This window comes from Entelurus aequoreus, linkage group LG03, assembly GCF_033978785.1.
Source record: "Entelurus aequoreus isolate RoL-2023_Sb linkage group LG03, RoL_Eaeq_v1.1, whole genome shotgun sequence".
Lineage (NCBI taxonomy): Eukaryota > Metazoa > Chordata > Actinopteri > Syngnathiformes > Syngnathidae > Entelurus > Entelurus aequoreus.
The window spans coordinates 16,898,485-16,921,922 of NC_084733.1; the positions used below are offsets into that span (position 1 = coordinate 16,898,485).

General features: G+C 35.2%; 1 protein-coding gene across 1 annotated transcript in view; it reads left to right on the top strand.

Moving 5' to 3' along the window:
* The window catches only part of myo10l1 (myosin X, like 1), a 93,381-nt gene that overhangs the window by 15,968 nt on the left and 53,975 nt on the right, over positions 1–23,438 (top strand). The window contains exon 2 of the mRNA XM_062041381.1: positions 7,862–7,960. Within this exon, the coding sequence (XP_061897365.1) occupies positions 7,862–7,960 (99 nt within the window). The remainder of the gene's footprint in view (positions 1–7,861; positions 7,961–23,438) is intronic.

Genomic DNA, 23,438 nt, shown 5'->3' on the forward strand with positions numbered 1-23,438 from the left:
GGAAGGGTACAGAAAATTATCTGCTGCTTTGAAGGGGCCAATGAGCACAGGGCCTCCATCATCCGTGAATGGAAGAAGTTTGGAAAAACCAGGACTCTTGTTTCAGCTAGACGGCTGTCTAAACTGAGGGATCGCCAAGTCAGGGAGGTGACCAAGAACCCGATGGTCACTCTACAGCATTCCTCTGGGGAGAGAGGAGAACCTTACATCTCTGCAGAGATTCACCAACCAGGCCAGTATGGTAGACTGGCCAGACGGAAACTATTCCTTTGTAAAAGTTTGTCAAAATGCACCTGAAAGACAAACAAAATGATCTGGTCTGATGAGACAAACACTGAACTCTTTGGCCTGAATGCCAGGCGTCATGTTTGGAGGAAACTAGGCACAGCTCATCACCAGGCCAATACCATCCGTACATGGTGGTGGCAGCATCATGCTGTGGGGTTGTTTATCAGCGGCAGGAACTGGGAGATTAGTCAGGATATGGGGAAAGATGAATGCAGCAATGTACAGACACATCCTGGATGAAAACTTGCTCCAGTGTGCTCTCGAACCCAACGGTTCATCTTTCAGCGGGACAACAACCATAAGCACAAATCCAAGATATCGAAGGAATGGCTTAAGGACAACTGTGTAAATGTCCTTGCCAGAGTCCAGACTTGAATCCGATTGAACATGTCTGGAGAGGTCTGACAATGGCTGTGCACCAACGTTTCCCATCCAACCTGATGGAGCTTGTGAGGTGCTGCAAAGAGGAATGGGCGAAACTGCCTGAATATAGGTGTGCTAAGCTTATGGCATCGTATTCAAAAAGACTTGAGGCTGTAATTGTTGCCGAAGGTGCATCAACAAAGTATTGAGCAAAGGTTGCGAATACTTATGTACATGTGATTTCTTAGTTTTTAATTTGAAATAAATAAAGAAGCAATTCTGAAAAAACTTTTTTAAATTTTCATTATGAGGTGTGTCGAATTTAGAGGACACAAATACATTTATACCATTTCGGAATAAGGCTGTAACATAACAACATTTTGAAAGAAGGGAATACTTTGTCTAAATACTAAGTAGTAACAAGTAATATACGTATGAAATTGGGAACCCAAATCAGACTGCACTAAAGTGACTACCGAGTACAAAAAGTACACCAAGTAGAACACCGGACTTCAAGTGTGACCACACCCTTTCAAACTAAAAGGTCAACTTTTTCCTCCCAGCTGGTGTCGGTACAGTTTATACAGATCCATGACAAGGCAGAAAAAGACCTGCTTTTACAAGCTCTTTTTCTTTTAGTGAGTCTGTCGATCGTCTGCCTCGTTAGATTCCGGCACATAAAGCATGACCTCATGACCTTAGTTCTCTCAGTGGGAGATGCTGTAATTCACTTCCATCCTGTTCAAAGTCACGCTACTCAAAGCTCACATACTGGACTCAGAAGCCATATTACAGTATCATGGATGCAATGGAAACACACCCTCTAGTTAGCTTTGCTATAAGAATGCATGCATGGCTTTAAGTAAATTGATCTTTGGTCCCTCATTAATCACCGACTGTGCCTGGGGAGAATACAGTGGAGTGTTATAAATGACCGAGCAGCGTTACAACCACACCCAGCACTCTCAATCGCACAGTCCTCTTCGTTTTTATGTCTTCTTCCCATCCCCCCAAACCCTTCTCCTCTTCTGGGAATTCCTGGTCCAGACAGGCATGAATGGCCATGCATGACAACAAACCTTTAGCGTTAGTGGCACAGAAACACACGTTTGATGACTAAACGTGTCAGCAAACCACATCAATCCGTCCCTTCTACCATCCTCCTTTGTGAAATATGAACCTCGGAGCGGTCAAACAAAACCCTCCTGTCTCCGTCTGTCACCTTTCCGAAACGCTCCATTTAACCTCATTGTCACATTTTAGCCTCAGTCATAACCCCTTGCCTCTCGTCTCAAATCTCTGTTCAACAGCTGCTAAAAGAGAACCAAATAAGAACATTGAATGGCATTCAAACTGACGTTTGAAATCAGCATTATTCCATAAACCCCTTTCCTGCTGTCTGAAAAAGTCTGCATTTGACCCTTTTCTGTCAAGGTAGCTGTTCTGTGTAAACGGCACCAAGACACTAGAATTTCCTGCTTCCAAAATAGCGTCTAAGTACCTATGCGAAATGAATTAGGGGAAAACACCTGGATAGGGTTGTAAAGTTTGTGCGGCCTCGCTGAACTCAAACATCATGCGAAGAAGAACACGGATCGGTCAAAGAAAGAATAACATACAGTCGAAAGGTCGGAGCATTGAACCTTGCGGAACTCCAGGACCATGTAAAAAACAACAAACAGTAGAGAGGTCTGAGCATTGACTCTTGCGGAACGCCACGCACTGTCGGACAAAACATTTAAGTCTGGCTAGACTCCCAACATTTCTGAAGCCTATTTCACACTAACATTGTATCCAATTGCTGCATCAGAGCCGTAACAGAAGAGCTAGCATTGTGTTTTATACAGAAACCACTGTGAAAACATGTGATAAGTTTAATAGATGCATGAGAACATCAGAGCCTGCAATCTTTCTAAAGAATAACATACAGTTGAAAAGTCGGAACATTGAACCTTGCGGAACTCCAGGACCATGTAAAAAACAGTAGAAAGGTTGGAGCATTGACTCTTGCGGAATGCCACGTACTGTCTGGCAAAACATTTAAGTCTGGCTTGACTCCCAACATTTCTGAAGCCTATTTCAAACTAAAACTGTATCCAATTGCTGCATCAGAGCCGTAACAGAAGAGCTAGTATTGTGTTTTGTACAGAAACCACTGTGAAAACTTGTGATCAGTTTAATAGGTGCATGAAAACAGAGCCTGCAATCTTTGTAAAGAATAACATACAGTCGAAAAGTCGGAACATTGAACTTTGCGGAACTCCAGGACCATGTACAAAATAGCAAACAGTAGAAAGGTCGGAGCATTGACTCTTGCGGAACGCCACGCACTGTCGTACAAAACATTTAAGTCTGGCTAGACTCCCAACATTTCTGAAGCTTATTTCACACTAACATTGTATCCAATTGCTGCATCAGAGCCGTAACAGAAGAGCTAGTATTGTGTTTTGTACAGAAACCACTGTGAAAACATGTGATCAGTTTAATAGGTGCATGAAAACAGAGCCTGCAATCTTTGTAAAGAATAACATACAGTCGAAAAGTCGGAACATTGAACCTTGCGGAACTCCAGGACCATGTACAAAATAGCAAACAGTAGAAAGGTTGGAGCATTGACTCTTGCGGAACGCCACGCACTGTCGGACAAAACATTTAAGTCTGGCTAGACTCCCAACATTTCTGAAGCTTATTTCACACTAACATTGTATCCAATTGCTGCATCAGAGCCGTAACAGAAGAGCTAGCATTGTGTTTTATACAGAAACCACTGTGAAAACATGTGATCAGTTTAATAGATGCATGAGAACATCAGAGCCTGCAATCTTTGTAAAGAATAACATACAGTTGAAAAGTCGGAACATTGAACCTTGCGGAACTCCAGGACCATGTACAAAATAGCAAACAGTAGAAAGGTCGGAGCATTGACTCTTGCGGAACGCCACGCACTGTCGGACAAAACATTTAAGTCTGGCTAGACTCCCAACATTTCTGAAGCTTATTTCACACTGAGATTGTATCCAATTGCTGCATCAGAGCCGTAACAGAAGAGCTAGCATTGTGTTTTATACAATTTTGTGTTTTATATTGCTGCTCAGGCAAATCATATTGTCTAAAAATGCATTTTCCCATCGATAACGTGACATCATATATATATATATATATATATATATATATATATATATATATATATATATATATATATATATATATATATATATATATATATATATATATATATATATATATATATATATATATATATATATATATATATATATACATACGTTGGGTCAGGAAAAAACACAGAGTCTATTTCATCCCTACAAGCCTGTTTCACAGGTTTCCCTGCTTTTATATCCCCTGAAGAGCAGGGAAACCTGCGAAACAGGCTTGTAGGGGATTTAAAATCCCCTGAAGAGCAGGGAAACCTGCGAAACAGGCTTGTAGGGATGAAATAGCCTCTGTGTTTTTTCCTGACCTAACGTATACATACATACACTACTGTTCAAAAGTTTGGGGTCACCCAAACAATTTTGTGGAATAGCCTTCATTTCTAAGAACAAGAATAGACTGTCGAGTTTCAGATGAAAGTTCTCTTTTTCTGGCCATTTTGAGCGTTTAATTGACCCCACAAATGTGATGCTCCAGAAACTCAATCTGCTCAAAGGAAGGTCAGTTTTGTAGCTTCTGTAACGAGCTAAACTGTTTTCAGATGTGTGAACATGATTGCACAAGGGTTTTCCAATCATCAATTAGCCTTCTGAGCCAATGAGCAAACACATTGTACCATTAGAACACTTGAGTGATAGTTGTTGTATATGGGCCTCTATACACCTATGTAGATATTGCACCAAAAACCAGACATTTGCTGCTAGAATAGTCATTTACCACATTAGCAATGTATAGAGTGTATTTCTTTAAAGTTAAGACTAGTTTAAAGTTATCTTCATTGAAAATAAGGACATTTCAATGTGACCCCAAACTTTTGAACGGTAGTGTATATATGTTTTGTTTAGAACAAGGTACTGGACGTTGAGCAACTCGAACGTAAAAATTCAAACATCATGCTTTTTGACGACGTTTAATCCATGTTGGGTTCGGACGTTGATTTGACCATTGAAATTTGGTCATTTCCCAACCAATATTCTGCAACACAAATACAACGATGAAACAACATGCTCTTTGACGACGTTTAATCAATGTTAGGTTGTGACAATTTTTATTTAAAATACCCTGAAGAGCAGAGAAACCTGCGAAAGAGGCTTGTAGGGATGAAATAGCCTCTGTGTTTTTTCCTGACCTAACGTATATTCCGCTCTACCCCGGTATTGAGCACTATATGAAGGATAAACCACAGTAACCTCGACTGTATATATATATATATATATATATATATATATATATGTATATATATATATATATATATATATATATATATATATATATATATATATATATATATATATATATATATATATATATATATATATATATATATATATAAATATACATATATATTTATATACAGCCCACCCCCCGGCCAAATTGTTTTAACCCACTGAGTTTGGGTACCCCTGATCTAATGTTTCCTTTTTTAAAGCCCTTAATGTATTTACTATATTGTCATGCTGTGACCAACCTTTTAGAGGTCAGAGGTCAAAGACGGAGTGAAAGAGACATATGTCGGCGTGTAAAGGTGTGTGACGAGCACTTCCTCTAAACCCGCGAGTCAAACACAAACACCGATTTCAAGCACTGTTGCTGGACAGAGACAGAAAGAGCAGATGTTACAGTCTTTATCTCTCATTAAGCACATCTGTCTGTGCACCGACACAGGCCGACCGGAATAATGCCCAACATGTTCAAGGTTACCATGGCCATTAAAAAAACAAAAACAAACTGTTATTTGCCAACATGGAATGTACGCTTGACCCCTTCAAACAAACCCTTCCACTACTGATTGCATGGAAACTAGTTTCAAGTCTTTTTTTGGGTGCCTGCAGGTTTTCTATTATTTTTTGTGTGTAAGCTAACTCCTCTACTCCTAAACCGTTTGACACAAAATTTGTCAAAATAAAGTTTTTCCATCAAATACACCACATGGTGGCGCTGTAATTAAACCCTGTAAATGGGTTTGGCTTGGAATTTCTCACACAGCTCAATGTGCTCTATAAAACACCCGGTGAAACTTTAGGATGTTTAGCCAAATGACCACGAAATTTGGTGCGCACCTTTGAGGGACTGAGAAACACTTGTGTAAAGTCTGAGCAAGATTGGTTAAAAAACATGGCCCACATTAAGCAAAAGGTTTTTGCAACATATATAAACAATCATTTATCTACTGATTACAAAACGTTGACAATATCTGTATTACATGTACTATTAGCATGTCTTACAAAGCATTTTGAAAACAATCCAAAGGAGCGCCACATATGTCATTTGATTGTTATGTATGAAAATATTGTTTTTAAATTAAACTAAAACAAAAAACATATTGTATTATTAAGTATATTTTTATCATATTACTTTATTATATTTTTTGTAATATAACATTTGTTTTCAAACAAACATATCTATGACTTTTCCCCCCCCCAAAAATACAACTTTACTTTGACTTTTTATTTCTTGTAAGATTACTATTTTTCAATGTGGGAAAACGGCAAAGTTATTTATATATATATATATATATATATATATATATATATATATATATATATATATATATATATATATATATATATATATATATATATATATATATACAGTATATATATATATATATATATATATATATATATATATATATATATATATATATATATATATATATATATACAGTATATATATATATATATATATATATATATACATATATATATATATATATATATATATATAAAAATATATGTGTATATATATATATATATATATATATATATATATATATATATATATATATATATATATACAGTATATATATATATATATATATATATATATATAAATATATGTGTATATATATATATAAATATATGTATATATATATAATTTGATAACTTTACAATCCAAAAAAATGTCATATTTTTTATCACTAAACAATATGTATGTATTCTTATATTACAACTCTATCCTCACAGTGTTTTCAATATATATATGTATATATATATATATATATATATATATATATATATATATATATATATATATATATATATATATATATATATATATATATATATATATATATATATATATATATATATATATATATATATATATATATATATATATTAAAAGCAGTTTTGACCTTTTTTAGAAAATAAACAAAACATTCATTTTACCTTCTTTAAATTACGACTTTTTCCTGTAATTTTAATTCTTGTATTATTACGTATTTTTAATCCCAAAAAATGCTCTTTTTTTACTACAAATATGATTTAATTCAAGTTAAATAATGACTTTTTGTGGCTTTTATAACTAAAAAATATAAACTTTTTTTCATGATATTACAAAAGTTAATATATATACTGTATGTATATATGTATGTATATTATGTGTATATATATATATATATATATATATATATATATATATATATATATATATATATATATATATATATATATATATATATATATATATATATATATATATATATATATATATATATATATATATATATATATATATATATATATATATATATCCATCCATTTTCTACCGCTTGTCCCTTTTGGGGTCGCGGGGGGTGCTGGAGCCTGTGTCAGCTGCATTCGGGCGGAAGGCTGGGTACACCCTGGACAAGTCGCCACCTCATCACAGGGCCAACACAGATAGACAGACAACATTCACACTCACATTCACACACTAGGGCCAATTTAGTGTTGCCAATCAACCTATCCCCAGGTGCATGTCTTTTTGGAGGTGGGAGGAAGCCGGAGTACCCGGAGGAAACCCACGCATATGCTTTTTTTTTTTTTTTTTTTTTTAAAGGACACTTTTCCGCCCCAAATATGTGCTTACTTTCATACTATTATGACTTTTTCCTTGAAAAAAAAATCTGACTTTATTACTTTAGGATTGTGACTTATTCTGTGAAAAAACTAAACTTATTTCCTAAAAAAAAAAAAAATCCTCAGACAGAAATGTTGAATGTAGTCGTAACACAATTAACATTTAAATTATATTGTTATGTGTTTGTGCCATCCAGGGGGCCCGCGTTTGGGTCAGAGAGAAGGAACAGCTGGTTCCGGCCACAGTTAACTCCTGCGGAGATGGAACCCTTGTTGTCACTACTGACTATGGAGAGGTAAGAAATCACGCACACGCACGCACGCAAGCAAACACACACTATCACAACAACCAACTATGAAAAATGCTAAACAGACAGATGCTAAGCTTCAGGATGTTCAGCATCACGCTGGCAATGTGTTTGGCATTCAGCTAGAGGCAGCTTCAGCCTCAGTATTTAGTTTAATTCTTAAGGACAGCCATTAATCCCCAAAAATCAGATGCACCGGAGCAGAAAGGTCTGGGACTTTTGAAGCATTTTAAAGCTGAGCCCAGCACTGCTTCCTGGACCATAGATTAGTTAGTCAGCGTTTGGGGGTGACTCAGTGAATTATGGGTATTGAAGTTTTGTGCTGACCTCCGTTCCAACATTTGTATTACAGTTTTCAGATGAATGTCTTACCCTTGGTGTTTGCAGCATCAGAGTCTGGGATGAATTAGAATAGTGTAACAATCATATTTTTTAGGTCTGTAAAACACAAGATGTGTTGTTTAGAAGTTGACAAATAAATAATGACATTAAAACCCATAAACTCTTAAAGGCCTACTGAAACCCACTACTACCGACCACACAGTCTGATAGTTTATACATCAATGATGAAATCTTAACATTGCAACACATGCCAATACGGCCAATGTATGATGACGTATGCGAGTGACGTCACTAGTTAAACGGAAGTATTGGTACACCTTTGAATCCAATACAAAAAAGCTCTGTTTTCATCTCAAAATTCCACAGTATTCTGGACATCTGTGTTAGTGAATCTTTTGCAATTTGTTTAATGAACAATGGAGACTGCAAAGAAGAAAGTTGTAGGTGGGATCGGTGTATTAGCGGCTGGCTGTAGCAACACAACCAGGAGGACTTTGAGGTGGATAGCAGACGTGCTAGCCGACGCTAGCCGCCAACCGCACGGATGATCGGGTGAAGTCCTTCGTCCTTCCGTCGATCGCTGGAACGCAGGTGAGCACGGGTGTTGATGAGCAGATGAGGGCTGGCTGGCGTAGGTGGAGCGCTAATGTTTTTATCATAGCTCTGTGAGGTTCGGTTGCTAAGTTAGCTTCAATGGCGTCGTTAGCAACAGCATTGTTAATCTTCGCCAAGCTGGAAAGCATTAACCGTGTATTTACATGTCCAGGGTTTAATAGTATTGTTGATTTTTTGTCTATTTTTCCAGTCAGGGGTTTATTTCATCTGTTTATATCTGCATTTGAGCCCGATGCTATCACGTTAGCTCCGTAGCTAAAGTGTTTCGCCGATGTATTGTCGTGGGGATAAAAGTCACTGTGAATGTCCATTTTGCGTTCTCGACTCTCATTTTCAAGAGGATATAGTATCCGGGGTGGTTTAAAATACAAATCCGTGATCCACAATAGATAAAGGAGAAAGTGTGGAATCCAATGAACCCTTGTACCTAAGTTACGGTCAGAGCGAAAAAAGAAACGTCCTGCACTGCACTATAGTCATTCACTCTCACTTTCCTCATCCATAAATCTTTCATCCTCGCTCAAATTAATGGGGTAATCGTCGCTTTCTCAGTCCGAATCGCTCTCGCTGCTGGTGTAAACAATGGGGAAATGTGAGGAGCCTTTCAACCTGTGACGTCACGCTACTTCCGGTACAGGCAAGGCTTTTTTTATCAGCGAACAAAAGTTGCGAACTTTATCGTCGATGTTCTCTACTAAATCCTTTCAGCAAAAATATGGCAATATCGCAAAATGATCAAATATGACACATAGAATGGATCTGCTATCCCCTTTTAAATTAAAAAAAATCATTTCAGTAGGCCTTTAAAGGGGAACTGCAAAAGTAATTTTTTTTTACATTCTAATCTGTACAAATCGGCTAGTTCTTGGTGGCTGGCAATGCGGCTTAATGGTATCAATTAATTCACTTGGAAAATGCTTCCAGAAACCGCCAACAATACTTAATTTACGTTCCGTAACCTGTATAATAACCAAGCTGTAGCGACATTGTTATTGTGAAGTGAATTATATTTATATAGCGCTTTTCTCTAGTGACTCAAAGCACTTTTACATAGTGAAACCCAATATCTAAGTTACATTTAAACCAGTGTGGGTGGCAGAAGCGGGGATCGAACCTGGAACCTTCATGTTGCTGGCACGGCCACTCTACCAACTGAGCTATACCACCCCTGTAAGAGCGAACACAGAGGTACTTTTTCTACTAGCGTAGTCACAAATCGCATTGCGACCGCATGCTACGGCATTAGCCTAACGTTTCACCGTCTGTTCGTGCTCGCTTCTATGAGCAGCAGTTCATCCTCCGTATATTCAGCTTCAAAAAGATACGGTTGTGAATCCTCATTTGTCCAAAAATAGTCGTCTTTGTTTTCTGTTAAAAAATCCACATATTGTATTGGTTTTGAAGGTGAAAACTACCAACATTCTTTTGTCAGTCTGTGTCCCTCAGTGAAAAAAGCTTGGGTACCTCACCCTGATCTATATGTATGTGTCAAGGTAAACGCTATTATGCTATTGCAGGGGTTGGCTACCCAAAATGTTGAAAGAGCCGTTTTGGACCAAAAATACAAAAAAAAAAATCTGTAGTGTTATATATAGTGTTATAATGAAGGCAACACATGACGTAAGTGTCTATATTAGCTATATTAGCCTACTATCAAAGGCTGATGCAAATCTTCGTTGACAGAAATGTTGCATTTTTATTTTTATTCTACACATTTTTGCAACATTGGAAATCATTAGTAAAATGGAGGCTTCTCACAGGATGAGATAAGATGTGTGTGTCCAAGTTATAGGAAATGTCAGGCTGTCTTCTTCTAGTGGATTTATTGCAATTTTTGTGAGCTGGGTAACATTTGCTGTGGTCTGGAACAACATGGCACACAAACAACACAGAAATGCAGCCAGTGTTACATACAGATGATGTGTCATGAGACATGCAAATACAAATTAAATACACAGAGGACATAAGTAAAGGAAATTAAATGAGCTCAAATATACCTACAAACGAGGCATAATGATGCAATATGTACATACAGCTAGCCTATTTAGCATGTTAGCACCGATTAGCTTGCTGTCATGCATTGACTAAATATGCCTGATTAGCACTCCAACAAGTCAATAACATCAACAAAGCTCACCTTTCGGCATTCACGCATGGCATAAAAAGTTTGGTGGACAAAATGAGACAAAGAAGGCATAAAACACGTCGGAGAAAGTAGTACATGTAAACAAACTACGGTGAGTTCAAGGATCGCTGAAATTAGTAGGACAAAACGGCACTCGCCAAATACTCTCATCAGTGAAGCATGTTTAATATAAACAGTGGGATTTCTAACAATTAGGAAGGTTTATGTCATGTTTGTCCTCCGACAGAAACCATATTACCTGCTCAGTGGCCTAGTGCAGTGTTTTTCAACCTTTTCTGAGCCAAGGCACATTTTTTTCATTTAAAAAATTTCGAGGCACACCACGAGCAGAAAACATAAAAAGATTAATTTCAGCAGCCAATATTGACAATAAAAAGTTATTCTCGCAATTGTTGGATATTCAAACCATAACCAACCATGCTTCACTATAGCTCTTGTCTCAAAGTAGGTGTACTGTCATGACCTGTCACATCACGCCGTGACTTATTTGGAGTTTTTTGGTGTTTTTGTTCTTGTCTTGCGCTCCTATTTTGATGTTCATTGTCATGTCATGTACGGATGTACTTTGTGGACGCCGTCTGCGGCTCCACACGCTGTAAGTCTTTGCTGTCGTCCAGCAATCTGTCAACAACAACACATCATTTGCAGACTATAATTACTGGTTTGCAAAAAAAATATTTTTTTAACACAATTAGGTGAAATTACATAATCTCCCACGGCACACCAGACAATATCTCACGGTACACTAGTGTGCCGCGGCACAGTGGTTGAAAAACACTGGCCTAGTGGCTAGAGTGTCCGCCCTGAGATCGGTAGGTTGTGAGTTCGAACCCCGGCCGAGTCATACCAAAGACTACAAAAACGGGACGCATCACCTCCCCGATTGGCACTCATCATCAAAGGTTGGAATTGGGGGTTAAAACACCAAAAATGATTCCCGGGCGTGGCCACCGCTGCTGCTCACTGCTCCCCTCACCTCCCCGGGGGTGATCAAGGGTGATGGGTCAAATGCAGAGAATAATTTCGCCACATCTAGTGTGTGTGTGACAATCATTGGTACTTAAACTTTTAACTTTAATATTAAAACAAAAAATACAAATTCTTCCATGTTCACACATCTTTGGAAAAAGCTCCAGGGAGCCACTAGACACTCTTGTCGTCATTGGTTTGAATTTGTTTTTTCTTTGAAAGCGGGACGAGAACCTCCACCTTCCCGCTCTGACACGCAATGACCTTTAGAGCGCCGCTAAATGAGAACTTTATTGGATGTCAGCCCCTCTAGCCCCCCCCCCCCCCTGTATATCCACAACCTTTTAATGCCACGTCCTCCGCCAAAATAATGTCATTGAACGTTTTAAAATCTCATTAAGAGCGTGAGCATGAGTGTGCTCATCTAATCTGTATAACCCACACACATTGCACTTTAGATTTAACACACACACACAAATGTGCTCCAGTTGGCAGCTAATAATAGACAGCCGCCAAGAGTTTCAATCCTCCCCTCAAAGTACATTCACAATAAATGAATGTTTACTGCACCACTAGAATTACAGTAAGTAGATAGTCAGCTAAGAATCATACATCCTCGTTAGTCCTGATTATGAATGTGTTTAATTTGCCCAACCCCCCACTCCTCTACTTTCAAACATCCGCCCTGCTGGAAGCGCTTAAATATTTGATAGCGAATCCTAACGCTAACGTTAAAACAATGAGACACCGCTGCTGTGCCTCGCTCGGAGACACACTCTACAACTTCTTCTACAACATTGTAAATCAAGTCAACCATTCTACGCCCTACAAAAGTGAGACAACTATGTTGTTTGACAGATTATAAACCATAAAAAGCAAATGTCACAGTCCTCAAAAGGTACCATATGTACAATAGCTGTGTTAGCTGCATGTCGTCGTGACAAGCAATTATAAACAACAACATTCTAAAAATGGCTAATGTACATTTTGAAAGTAGATTAGCTAACTAATCATGCATGAAATGTAGTAAATTGTTGTGAAGTTTGTTTAATGCCAGTCTGCAGAGGTGTGGACTCGAGTCACATGACTTGGACTCGAGTCAGACTCGAGTCATGAATTTGATGACTTTAGACTCGACTTGACAAAATGTAAAGAGACTTGCAACTCGACTTAGACTTTAACATCAATGACTTGTGACTTCACTTGGACTTGAGCCTTTTGACTTGACATGACTTGCTACTTTCCCCAAAACCCAAACCTTAAAAAGTTATTTGGGAGCGCTCCGTATCTTTCATTTTACACGTCTGTGTCTATAAGCGTGTGTGCTGTCAGTACAACAGCCAATCAAATTAGATCTACATTGTTTTCATCCCACAGCTCTCATCCAATCAAATTGCAGGACAACCACCGAACATGAGTTGTCAAATAATGCGGCAGTGAGAAACAATTATGCCAAAGTTGGTTTCGTTCGGGTATAAAAACTACGACTTGGTCAACAAAAAACGAATTGCCGTATGCAAATCACGTAGTTCGAATATTACAGACGGAGACGCAACAACTTCCAACTTCGTTCGACATTTGAAGTTGCCCAAAGAAGGGTAAGTTTTGAATGTAAGATAACGTTTATTGGCTAAGTAACATGACTTTTATTTGCTGTGTAGTTAAATCAGTGAGGCTGCAAACTCACTGCTAACGTTATAACCATAGACATGTTTTAAGGGTACGCAGCATTGAGCGCTACTGCCTACTGGCGCAGACGAGACGCGGAGCCGCCATCTTGGAGTGGTGATCCGCTCCACTCAGTGCAATTCATTTGGCAGGAGCAATGAACTGTCAGCAAATTTAATTCATCTTACCTCACTGAATACCACTCATTTTCACGCGTTTTTTTGTCATACGTGTAGCTATGATAACGGACACATGTTTTGGCGTTTTTATTATTCATAGTTTGCTTAACAGTAATATAATATTCTTATACGCTATAAATGACCAGACGTCCGAGATTAAAACTGGAATATAATCCCAGAGAAGGGGGAAAAAAACGGTCAGCTATTTTTAAGTTGAAGGAACAATATGATTAGATTATATATACATGCGTATATCCTACATAAACAATGTATGAATACATTAGATATCTATATATTTTAGGGACCTATAGACTGTATCTCTGTTGCTGCAGCAGTAGAGAGTTTATTCTGTCTTGACACTTTGTATTGATATTTTGTATTACATTCTTCCCTTAAATGATCATGTTTACAGTGATTGTTTTATATCTATTTTTTATGTATGTCGCTTTGGATAAAAGCGTCTGCCAAATACTTAAACATATATAAACACCTGAAAGTCTTTATATCAGCTAAAACCACCAATCTGTTTCACTGGATTCAGAATAAAACCAAATGCTGTCTTACCCAACAATGTTAGTATTTGAATATTGTTACTTGAAGACTTATTCCTGGTTACAATTATACTGTTAAGAAAGTATTGTCTTATACTTTGCCTAAAATGAGAATGCATCATAATCAGTGGCGGCTGGTGAATTTTGTTTTAGGTGGGGCTGAAAGTTTGTAAACCAAACCCCTGTAGGGGCGTCATCCTCCCCCAGAAGATTTATTTGTGATTCTCACATACAAATATTGAAGATCTTTGCTCCTTCTCAACTTTGTGGTAATGTTATTTTCATAAAATACAACCAATAGTATGTTAATGTTATTTTTGCAAATGTGTTTATTCTGTAAAGGAATGAGTTAAATGTTTAAAATTGTTTAAACTATTAAAATGACTGGTTAATAGTGCTATTATGAATTGCAATGTCAGCACCATTTTTTTCCTGCAATTTCAAATGCACTTGTTTTAATAAATAAATACAGCGTTTTAAAAGCATACACAATCTGTGTAAAAATATTAGTGTGTGGTTAAAAGGACTTGAAAGGACTCGAAACTCAAAATGCAGGACTTGGGACTTGACTGAGACTTTCTAGTCTTGACTTTGGACTTGACTCGGGACTTGCCTGTCTTGACTCGGGACTTGACTCGAGACTTGAGGGCAAAGACTTGAGACTTACTTGTGACTTGCAAAGCAATGACTTGGTCCCACCTCTGCCAGTCTGAGATTGTAGTTTCCGTGTTAGCTGGCTGGTTTGACCAAAGATTTTTGAAATAAAAACAACATTCTAAACATGGTTCATCTACATCAGGGGTCACCAACGCGGTGCCCGCGGGCACCAGGTAGCCCGTAAGGACCAGATGAGTAGCCCGCTGGCCTGTTCTAAAAATAGCTCAATAGCAGCACTTACCAGTGAGCTGCCTCTATTTTTTAAATTTTATTTATTTACTAGCAAGCTGGTCTTGCTTTGCTCAACATTTTTAATTCTAAGAGAGACAAAACTCAAATAGAATTTGAAAATCCAAGAAAATATTTTAAAGACTTGGTCTTCACTTGTTTAAATAAATTCATTATTTTTTTTACTTTGCTTCTTATAACTTTCAGAAAGACAATTTTAGAGAAAAAATACAACCTTAAAAATTATTTTAGGATTTTTAAACACATATACCTTTTTACCTTTTGAATTCCTTCCTCTTCTTTCCTGACAATTTAAATCAATGTTCAAGTAAATTTATTTTTTTTATTGTAAAGAATAATAAATACATTTTAATTTAATTCTTCATTTTAGCTTCTGTTTTTTTCGACGAAGAATATTTGTGAAATATTTCTTCAAACTTATTATGATTAAAATTCAAAAAAATTATTCTGGCAAATCTAGAAAATCTGTAGAATCAAATTTAAATCTTATTTCAAGGTCTTTTGAATTTCTTTTAAAATTTTTGTTCTGGAAAATCTAGAAGAAATAATGATTTGTCTTTGTTAGAAATATAGCTTGGTCCAATTTGTTATATATTCTAACAAAGTGTAGATTGGATTTTAACCTATTTAAAACATGTCATCAAAATTCTAAAATGAATCTTAATCAGGAAAAATTACTAATGATGTTCCATAAATTCTTTTTAAAAGTTTTTCTCTTCTTTTTTTCGGTTGAATTTTGAATTTTAAAGAGTCGAAATTGAAGATAAACTATGTTTCAAAATTTAATTGTAATTTTTTTCGTGTTTTCTCCTCTTTTAAACCGTTCAATTAAGTGTAAATATCATTAATTATTAATAATAACATAGAGTTAAAGGTAAATTGAGCAAATTGGCTATTTGTGGCAATTTATTTAAGTGTCTATCAAACTGGTAGCCCTTCGCATTAATCAGTACCCAAGAAGTAGCTCTTGGTTTCAAAAAGGTTGGTGACCCCTGATCTACATTTTTGAAATTAGATTAACTGTCTAATCATTCATTACATGTCGCAAATTGTAGTGAAGTCCATTATGCTTATAGTCCAACGTCGTAGTTTACCAGCTACATTTATGTTAGCTAGCTCGTAAAACCTGCTATTTTAAAATAAAAACAACATTCTAAACAATGTTCGTGTACATTTGGAAAGTAGATTAGCTATGTATAATCATGCTTGAAATGTAGTAAATTGTAGTGAAGTTTGTTTGCTGCCGGTCTGAGATTGTAGTTTCCGTGTTAGCTAGCTGGTATGACCAGAGACTTTTGAAATAAAAACAACATTCTAAACATGGTTCATCTACATTTTGAAATTAGATTAACTGTCTAATCATTCATTACATGTCGCAAATTGTAGTGAAGTCCATTTGCTGATAGTCTGACGTCGTAGTTTACCAGCTACATTCATGTTAGCTAGCTCGTATAACCAGCTATTTTAACATAAAAACAACATTCTAAACAAAGCTCATGTTAATTTTGAAAGTAGATTAGCTAAGTCTAATCATTCATGAAATGTAGTAAATTGTAGTGAAGTTTGTTTAATGCCAGTCTGAGATTGTAGTTTCTGTGTTAGCTAGCTGGTATGACCAGAGACTTTTGAAATGAAAACATTCTAAACATGGTTCAGCTACATTTTTGAAATTAGATTAGCTGTCTAATCATTCATTACATGTCGCAAATTGTAGTGAAGTCCATTCGCTGATAGTCTGACGTCGTAGTTTACCAGCTACATTCATGTTAGCTAGCTTGTATAACCAGCTATTTTAAAATAAAAACAACATTCTAAACAAAGCTCGTACATTTTGAAAGTAGATTAGCTATGTCCAATCATACATGAAATGTAGTAAATTTTAGTGATGTCCGTCTGACATCGTAGTTTAGTAGCTACAGCCGCAAAAGCTAGCTCGCATGTTGAGCAATTTTAAAACAAATTGTAAAGATGGCTCCTTTAAATTTTGAAAGTATGTGAGATCTGAGCCGAGGATGTCGTTGTGGCTTTTGCAGCCCTTTGAGACACTTGATTGATTGATTGATTGAGACTTTTATTAGTAGGTTGCACAGTGAAGTACATATTCCGTATTGACCACTAAATGGTAACACCCGAATAAGTTTTTCAACTTGTTTAAGTCGGGGTCCACTTAAATTGATTCATGATACAGATATATACTATCATATATACTATCATCATAATACAGTCATCACACAAGATAATCACAATGAATTATTTACATTATTTACAATCAGGGGTGTGGAGGGGCGGGGGGTAGGATATGGACATCAAGTAGTGGACATAGAGAGAGAGAGAGAGAGAGAGAGAGAGAGAGAGAGAGAGAGAGAGAGAGAGAGATCAGAAGGCATAAGAAAAAGTATCTGCATTTGATTGTTTACATTTGATTATTAGCAATCCGGGGAGGGTGTTAGTTTAGGGTTGTAGCTGCCTGGAGGTCAACTTTTATTGCGGTTTTGAAGGAGGATAGAGATGCCCTTTCTTTTATACCTGTTGGGAGTTGTGATTAAGGGCTATATAAATAAACTTTGATTGATTGATGGAAGTAGATTAGCCGTCTAATCATGACATTTAGTAAATAGTAGTGATGTCTGTTTATTCCTAGTCTTACCAAAGACTATAAAAATGGGACCCATTACCTCCTTGCTTGGTACTCAGCATCAAGGGTTGGAATTGGGGGTTAAATCACCAAAAATAAATGCACACATACAAAATAAATAGATACGTGTTGTAAGAATGTAATTGGGAAAATGTCGTTTAAAAATAATAATAAAATCAAATCACATTTTATTAAAGGGAAAAAAAGATGATATTACATACAATTTTAAATGAGGAATACACAACTTTATTCTTGTAAAAAAATAATCACAAAATCTATTATTTAAAAAAACATTTATTATCAAAAAAGATTTATTTCAAAATACTTCTTAAATAAAAGCCATACGTTTTCAACAAACATAATCTTTATTCTCATATTAGGTCTTTTTTTTTTTTTTTTAAACAATAGTATTTTTAGTTTTTTTTTAAAAATAATAAAACAAAATCACATTTTATTAAGGGGGAAAAAAGATGAGATTACATACAATTTTAAATGAGGAATAAACAACTTTATTTTTGTAAAAAAAAAAAAAAAATCACAAAAACTAGTATTTTAAAAAACATTTATTATCAAAAAAGATTTATTTCAAAATACTTCTTAAATAAAAGCCAACAGTTCAACAAACAATCTTTATTCTCATATTAAGTCTTTCTTCTTTTTTTTTTTAAAGAACAGTATTTTTTTTTTTTTTTTTTTAAGTAATAAAATAAAATCACATTTTATTAAGGGGAAAAAAGATGAGATTACATACAATTTTAAATGAGGAATAAACAACTTTATTCTTGTAAAAAATTTTTTACAAAAACTATTATTTTAAAAAACATTTGTTATCAAAATATATTTATTTCAAAATACTTCTTAAATATTAGGTCTTTTTTTTTTTAAACAACAGTATTTTTAGTTTTTTTTTAAATAATAAAATAAAATCACATTTTATTAAGGGGAAAAAGAGATGAGATTACATACAATTTTGAATGAGGAATAAACAATTTTATTCTTGTAAAAAAAATCACAAAAACTTTTATTCAAAAAAAAATGTATTATCAAAAAAGATTTCTCTTAAACTACTTCTTAAATAAAAGCAGTTTTCAAAAAACATAATCTTTATTCTTATATTTGGTCTTTTTTTTTTTTTTTAAGAACAGTATTTATTCTCCCAGAATAAATGATAAAAATATAAATTCCTTTTCGTGCAATCAGGAATGTTTTTTCTTTGTAAATACACAACGTTATTTTCTTGCGAGTATGAAGAATGTGTCTGCTTTTATTCCATTCAGAAACACACACAACAACACACACACACACATACACTCACACACACACACCACATTCAGTGACTATGTTAGCGATGAAATGCGTGTTACGTGACCTGGATTTTTGGGAACATGCTGTGGGGAGGCCTTACACGCACACACACACACACACACACACACACACACACACACACACACACACACACACACACACACACACACACACACACACACACACACACACACACACACACACACACACACACACACACACACACACACACACAACCTCTATAAATGTCTAAAAAGTACATAAATGTTTGGTTTTAAGTAATGTTAAGTGACCCACATTGGTCCCAATCACCAGTTGAACATCCACATAGGACGCGTGCATGCGTTTTCTAACTTTTTAAATAATTGGACAAAAAACACACACAAACGCAAACACACACACACTCACACACATTTTGCCATTGTGCTAAAAAAAGACAGGAAAGGCAGTTCTCCCCTAGTAGACAGAACGTGTGCTTGTTGGCACAAAAAAGCCTTTTAGCCGCCTCACTGCTGATGAACTGATGAAGCGTAATTGAATCAAGACCAACAAGCATTTTTCATTTTATTTTCATTTTATTTTGTATGTGTGAGGCCACCCCAGATTAGGACGGCAATGAGAAGTGTGATGATACCCATAGAATCCTAAACGGCATGTAATGCAACATAGATGGGCTGTCCAGGCTGCTCAGTACAACATGGCTGAAGCGAGGGAGAGTGTTTTTTTTTGTATTTCAGTGGTTAACTACTTTACAGTACACGCTTGTTTATTGCTGTTAATTGGTTCCGGGTCTGACCATGGTGAATTAATTTCGAAGACGCAGGAAATTTTGAATTATAAATCAAATAAATTCATAACTAATTTAACTAACTAATTTCGGGAAAAGCGGGAATTTTTTTGAAAATGAAAAAAACTTGAATGGTCTGAATGAGTTGGAATGGTTGGTGTTGGTGTTGGTTGAGAAATGTTGAAGTAGTAACATGTTGAATTGAGAAATGGTCCTGGTTAAGAGGAATATTTTGACGGTGGAACGGTTGAAATGCGTAGAAAAATGTGGAAGGAGTAGTTGCCAGAAAAAAGGGTAGAAATAGGGCTTTGGCAAAGCAGGAATTCTGGAAAATCCTGGAATTTGTATTTAACTTGGAAAAAAACGATAGTTTGAATTTACAGACTGGTGAAATGTGTTGAAGGTGGAATGATTTGAATAGGTAGAAAAATGTGGAAATGGTGAAAGTTTGAAAAATGGCCAATTCATTTTGAATGGGAAAAAATGTCCCGGAAAACCTGAAATTCTGGGAAATCTGGGAATTTTTGGAATTTGCCAAGGGAAAGCCCGCGATTCCCGAATGAGCTGAACAGTTTGAAGTTGGAACGGTTTGAATCGGATGAAAAATGTGGAAGGTAGAGCGTGCCAAAAAGAATAATAATAATAAGTTGAATAATAATAAATAGATATATTTTGGTGTAGAAAACCATATGTGTGAATGCTTTGGAGCATTGGTGAGAATTATACCTTTTTTGCCACAAACAACTTCCTGATTGCCGGATGAGATGAAATCAGACGAGTGTACGTCTGATCTGAGGTCAGTGCAGCCAGCTTGCAGGTAAAAGATGATTATGAATATGCGATATCCTGCGCTGCTGGAGAGAATGTAGGTCACTGTGCCGAGGGCTCTCCTCTCCCCCTCCCTCCCTCTCCCTCTCTCTCTCCTCTCTCATCTCTAATTCTGCATACATCGGTTTCTGGTTAACGCGTCAAGTCACATGACCTCTTGGCTCGTCGCCGCCTGAATCGTGCAAAGCCCACATCCAAACATCAGAAGGCTTAAAAAGGCGTTCAATCTGCAACAGGAACTAAAAAGAGGACCTCGATTCACATGTGAAGTCATTGCTGTGCACGTAAAAACATTTATTATTCACATTTATGAATACACATATCACGTTATCCACAAGCCACAACATTGCACGGTCTAATTAAAAATATGCTCTTTTTTTGATTGACACTTCTAGGGAGGTAGCAGGTGTGTACGTGTACTATTGTGATTATAGTTCCGAGTAAATATGAGAAAATAAAACTGGTATTTATCACATTATCAAGAAAATGTTGACCTGACTTTTCAACATTGACTTTAATTGATATTATTGCTGGTGTATTTTGCTTTTTATTAGTTGAAAATGCATGTTTTAATCTGAGTTTAACACAAAAATGTTAAGTTAATATTAGAAAATACAATTTAGTTAAATACGTTCATTAATAAGACAGAGTCTTTTTATTTTATTTTGTATGTTATTGTACTAACTATATCGTATTGTTATGTAACACATATGAAATTACCGTGTAATGTATGTTGTAAACTGGCGCAATTGACAGTTGTGTTGAATTATATAATATATAATAGGAATATAAACATGTACAAAACATACTGTAAAGAATATTTCACCCATTGTAACAACATTAAATTATTATTTTTTTAAATAAAATAATAAATACAACATTTTTAATTTTAATTTAGGTCAACAATTCCGTTGTAGAGTGGATTATTGTTATTATTGTTGTTGTTGTTGGTATTATTATTATTGTTATTATTTATTTATGTGTGTATATATATTATTGTTTTATTTTATTTTATTATTGTTATTTGTTATTTTTATTATTATTATCGTATTGTTATGTAATACATATGAAATTACCGTGTAATGTATGTTGTAAACTGGCGCAATTGACAGTTGTGTTGAATTATATAATATATAATAGGAATATAAACATGTACAAAACATACTGTAAAGAATATTTCACCCATTGTAACAACATTAAATTATTATTTTTTTAAATAAAATAATAAATACAAAATTTTTAATTTTAATTTAGGTCAACAATTCCGTTGTAGAGTGGATTATTGTTATTATTGTTGTTGTTGTTGGTATTATTATTATTGTTATTATTTATTTATGTGTGTATATATATTATTTTTTCATTTTATTTTATTATTGTTATTTGTTATTTTTATTATTAAAATTATTTGTGGAGTGCACTATTATTGTTATATTATTTTTTATATTATTACTATTATTATTATTAAAATTATTTATGGAGTGCACTATTATTGTTATATTATTTTTTCTATTATTATTATTATTATTATTATTATTATTGCAAATAATATATCGTTATCATGGGTCACCATTTTCTTTGTGGAGTGCATTATTACTAAAGATAATGATCATAATTTTTAGTAGTATTATTAATACACCATTATTGTTATTAATACATTATTACCTTCTATTTTTAAAAAAAAGTATTGTTATTAAATGAGTTACACTATATGTGACAAAGGGTACAATAGTATGATAAAATAAATACAAATACATGTAGAATAAATAAAGAAGTTCTTACGTTGCCCTCTAGGCTTACATTACTTTAAAGGGTTTCATAAATAATACATACTACTGCGATCTGAGATTATAATATTACTCTTCATACAGTAGTTCAAAAAGTACATTAAAAAATGGAACATTTATGTAGCCTGCCCGCGGTATTAAACTAGTATAATAAAAATAAAAAAACTGCAAAAAAATAAAGAAAATATATTCTGATTATATATTTGCCCTCCAAGTTTTGATAAAGCGCCGTAACTAAGAAGCGCGTTAATTTATGCGTGTCCTCCTGTCTATGCATCAGAATGACATCCTGTAAACACACACACACACACACACACACACACACACACACACACACACTGGTTAACAGCATGCAATGTGTCTTGATGAATGAATGACTGCCTAAGTGGGCACATTGAACCTTTAATAACTGATTGGGCACACAGTTTGTATTAATATTGCAATATTAATACGCATGCTTATCTGTTTAAAACGTGCTTGCAAGTTGCTTTTTCTGCAGTAAAAGGTAGCCAAGTGAAATATATCCATTTAAGTTGTGAGAGTGCCAAGAGAGTGCCCCGGCATCTGTTACCACAGCACACACACACACACACACACACACACACACACACACACACACTGGGACTGATTTGACATGTCAACAATCAACTCTTTGAAAGGCCGAAGTTTCTATTCTTAAAACAAGTTGAATAGGTGACCTTTATGATGTCAGCTGGTGATAAAAAACCCATTGTTCAATGACTACTTGCCA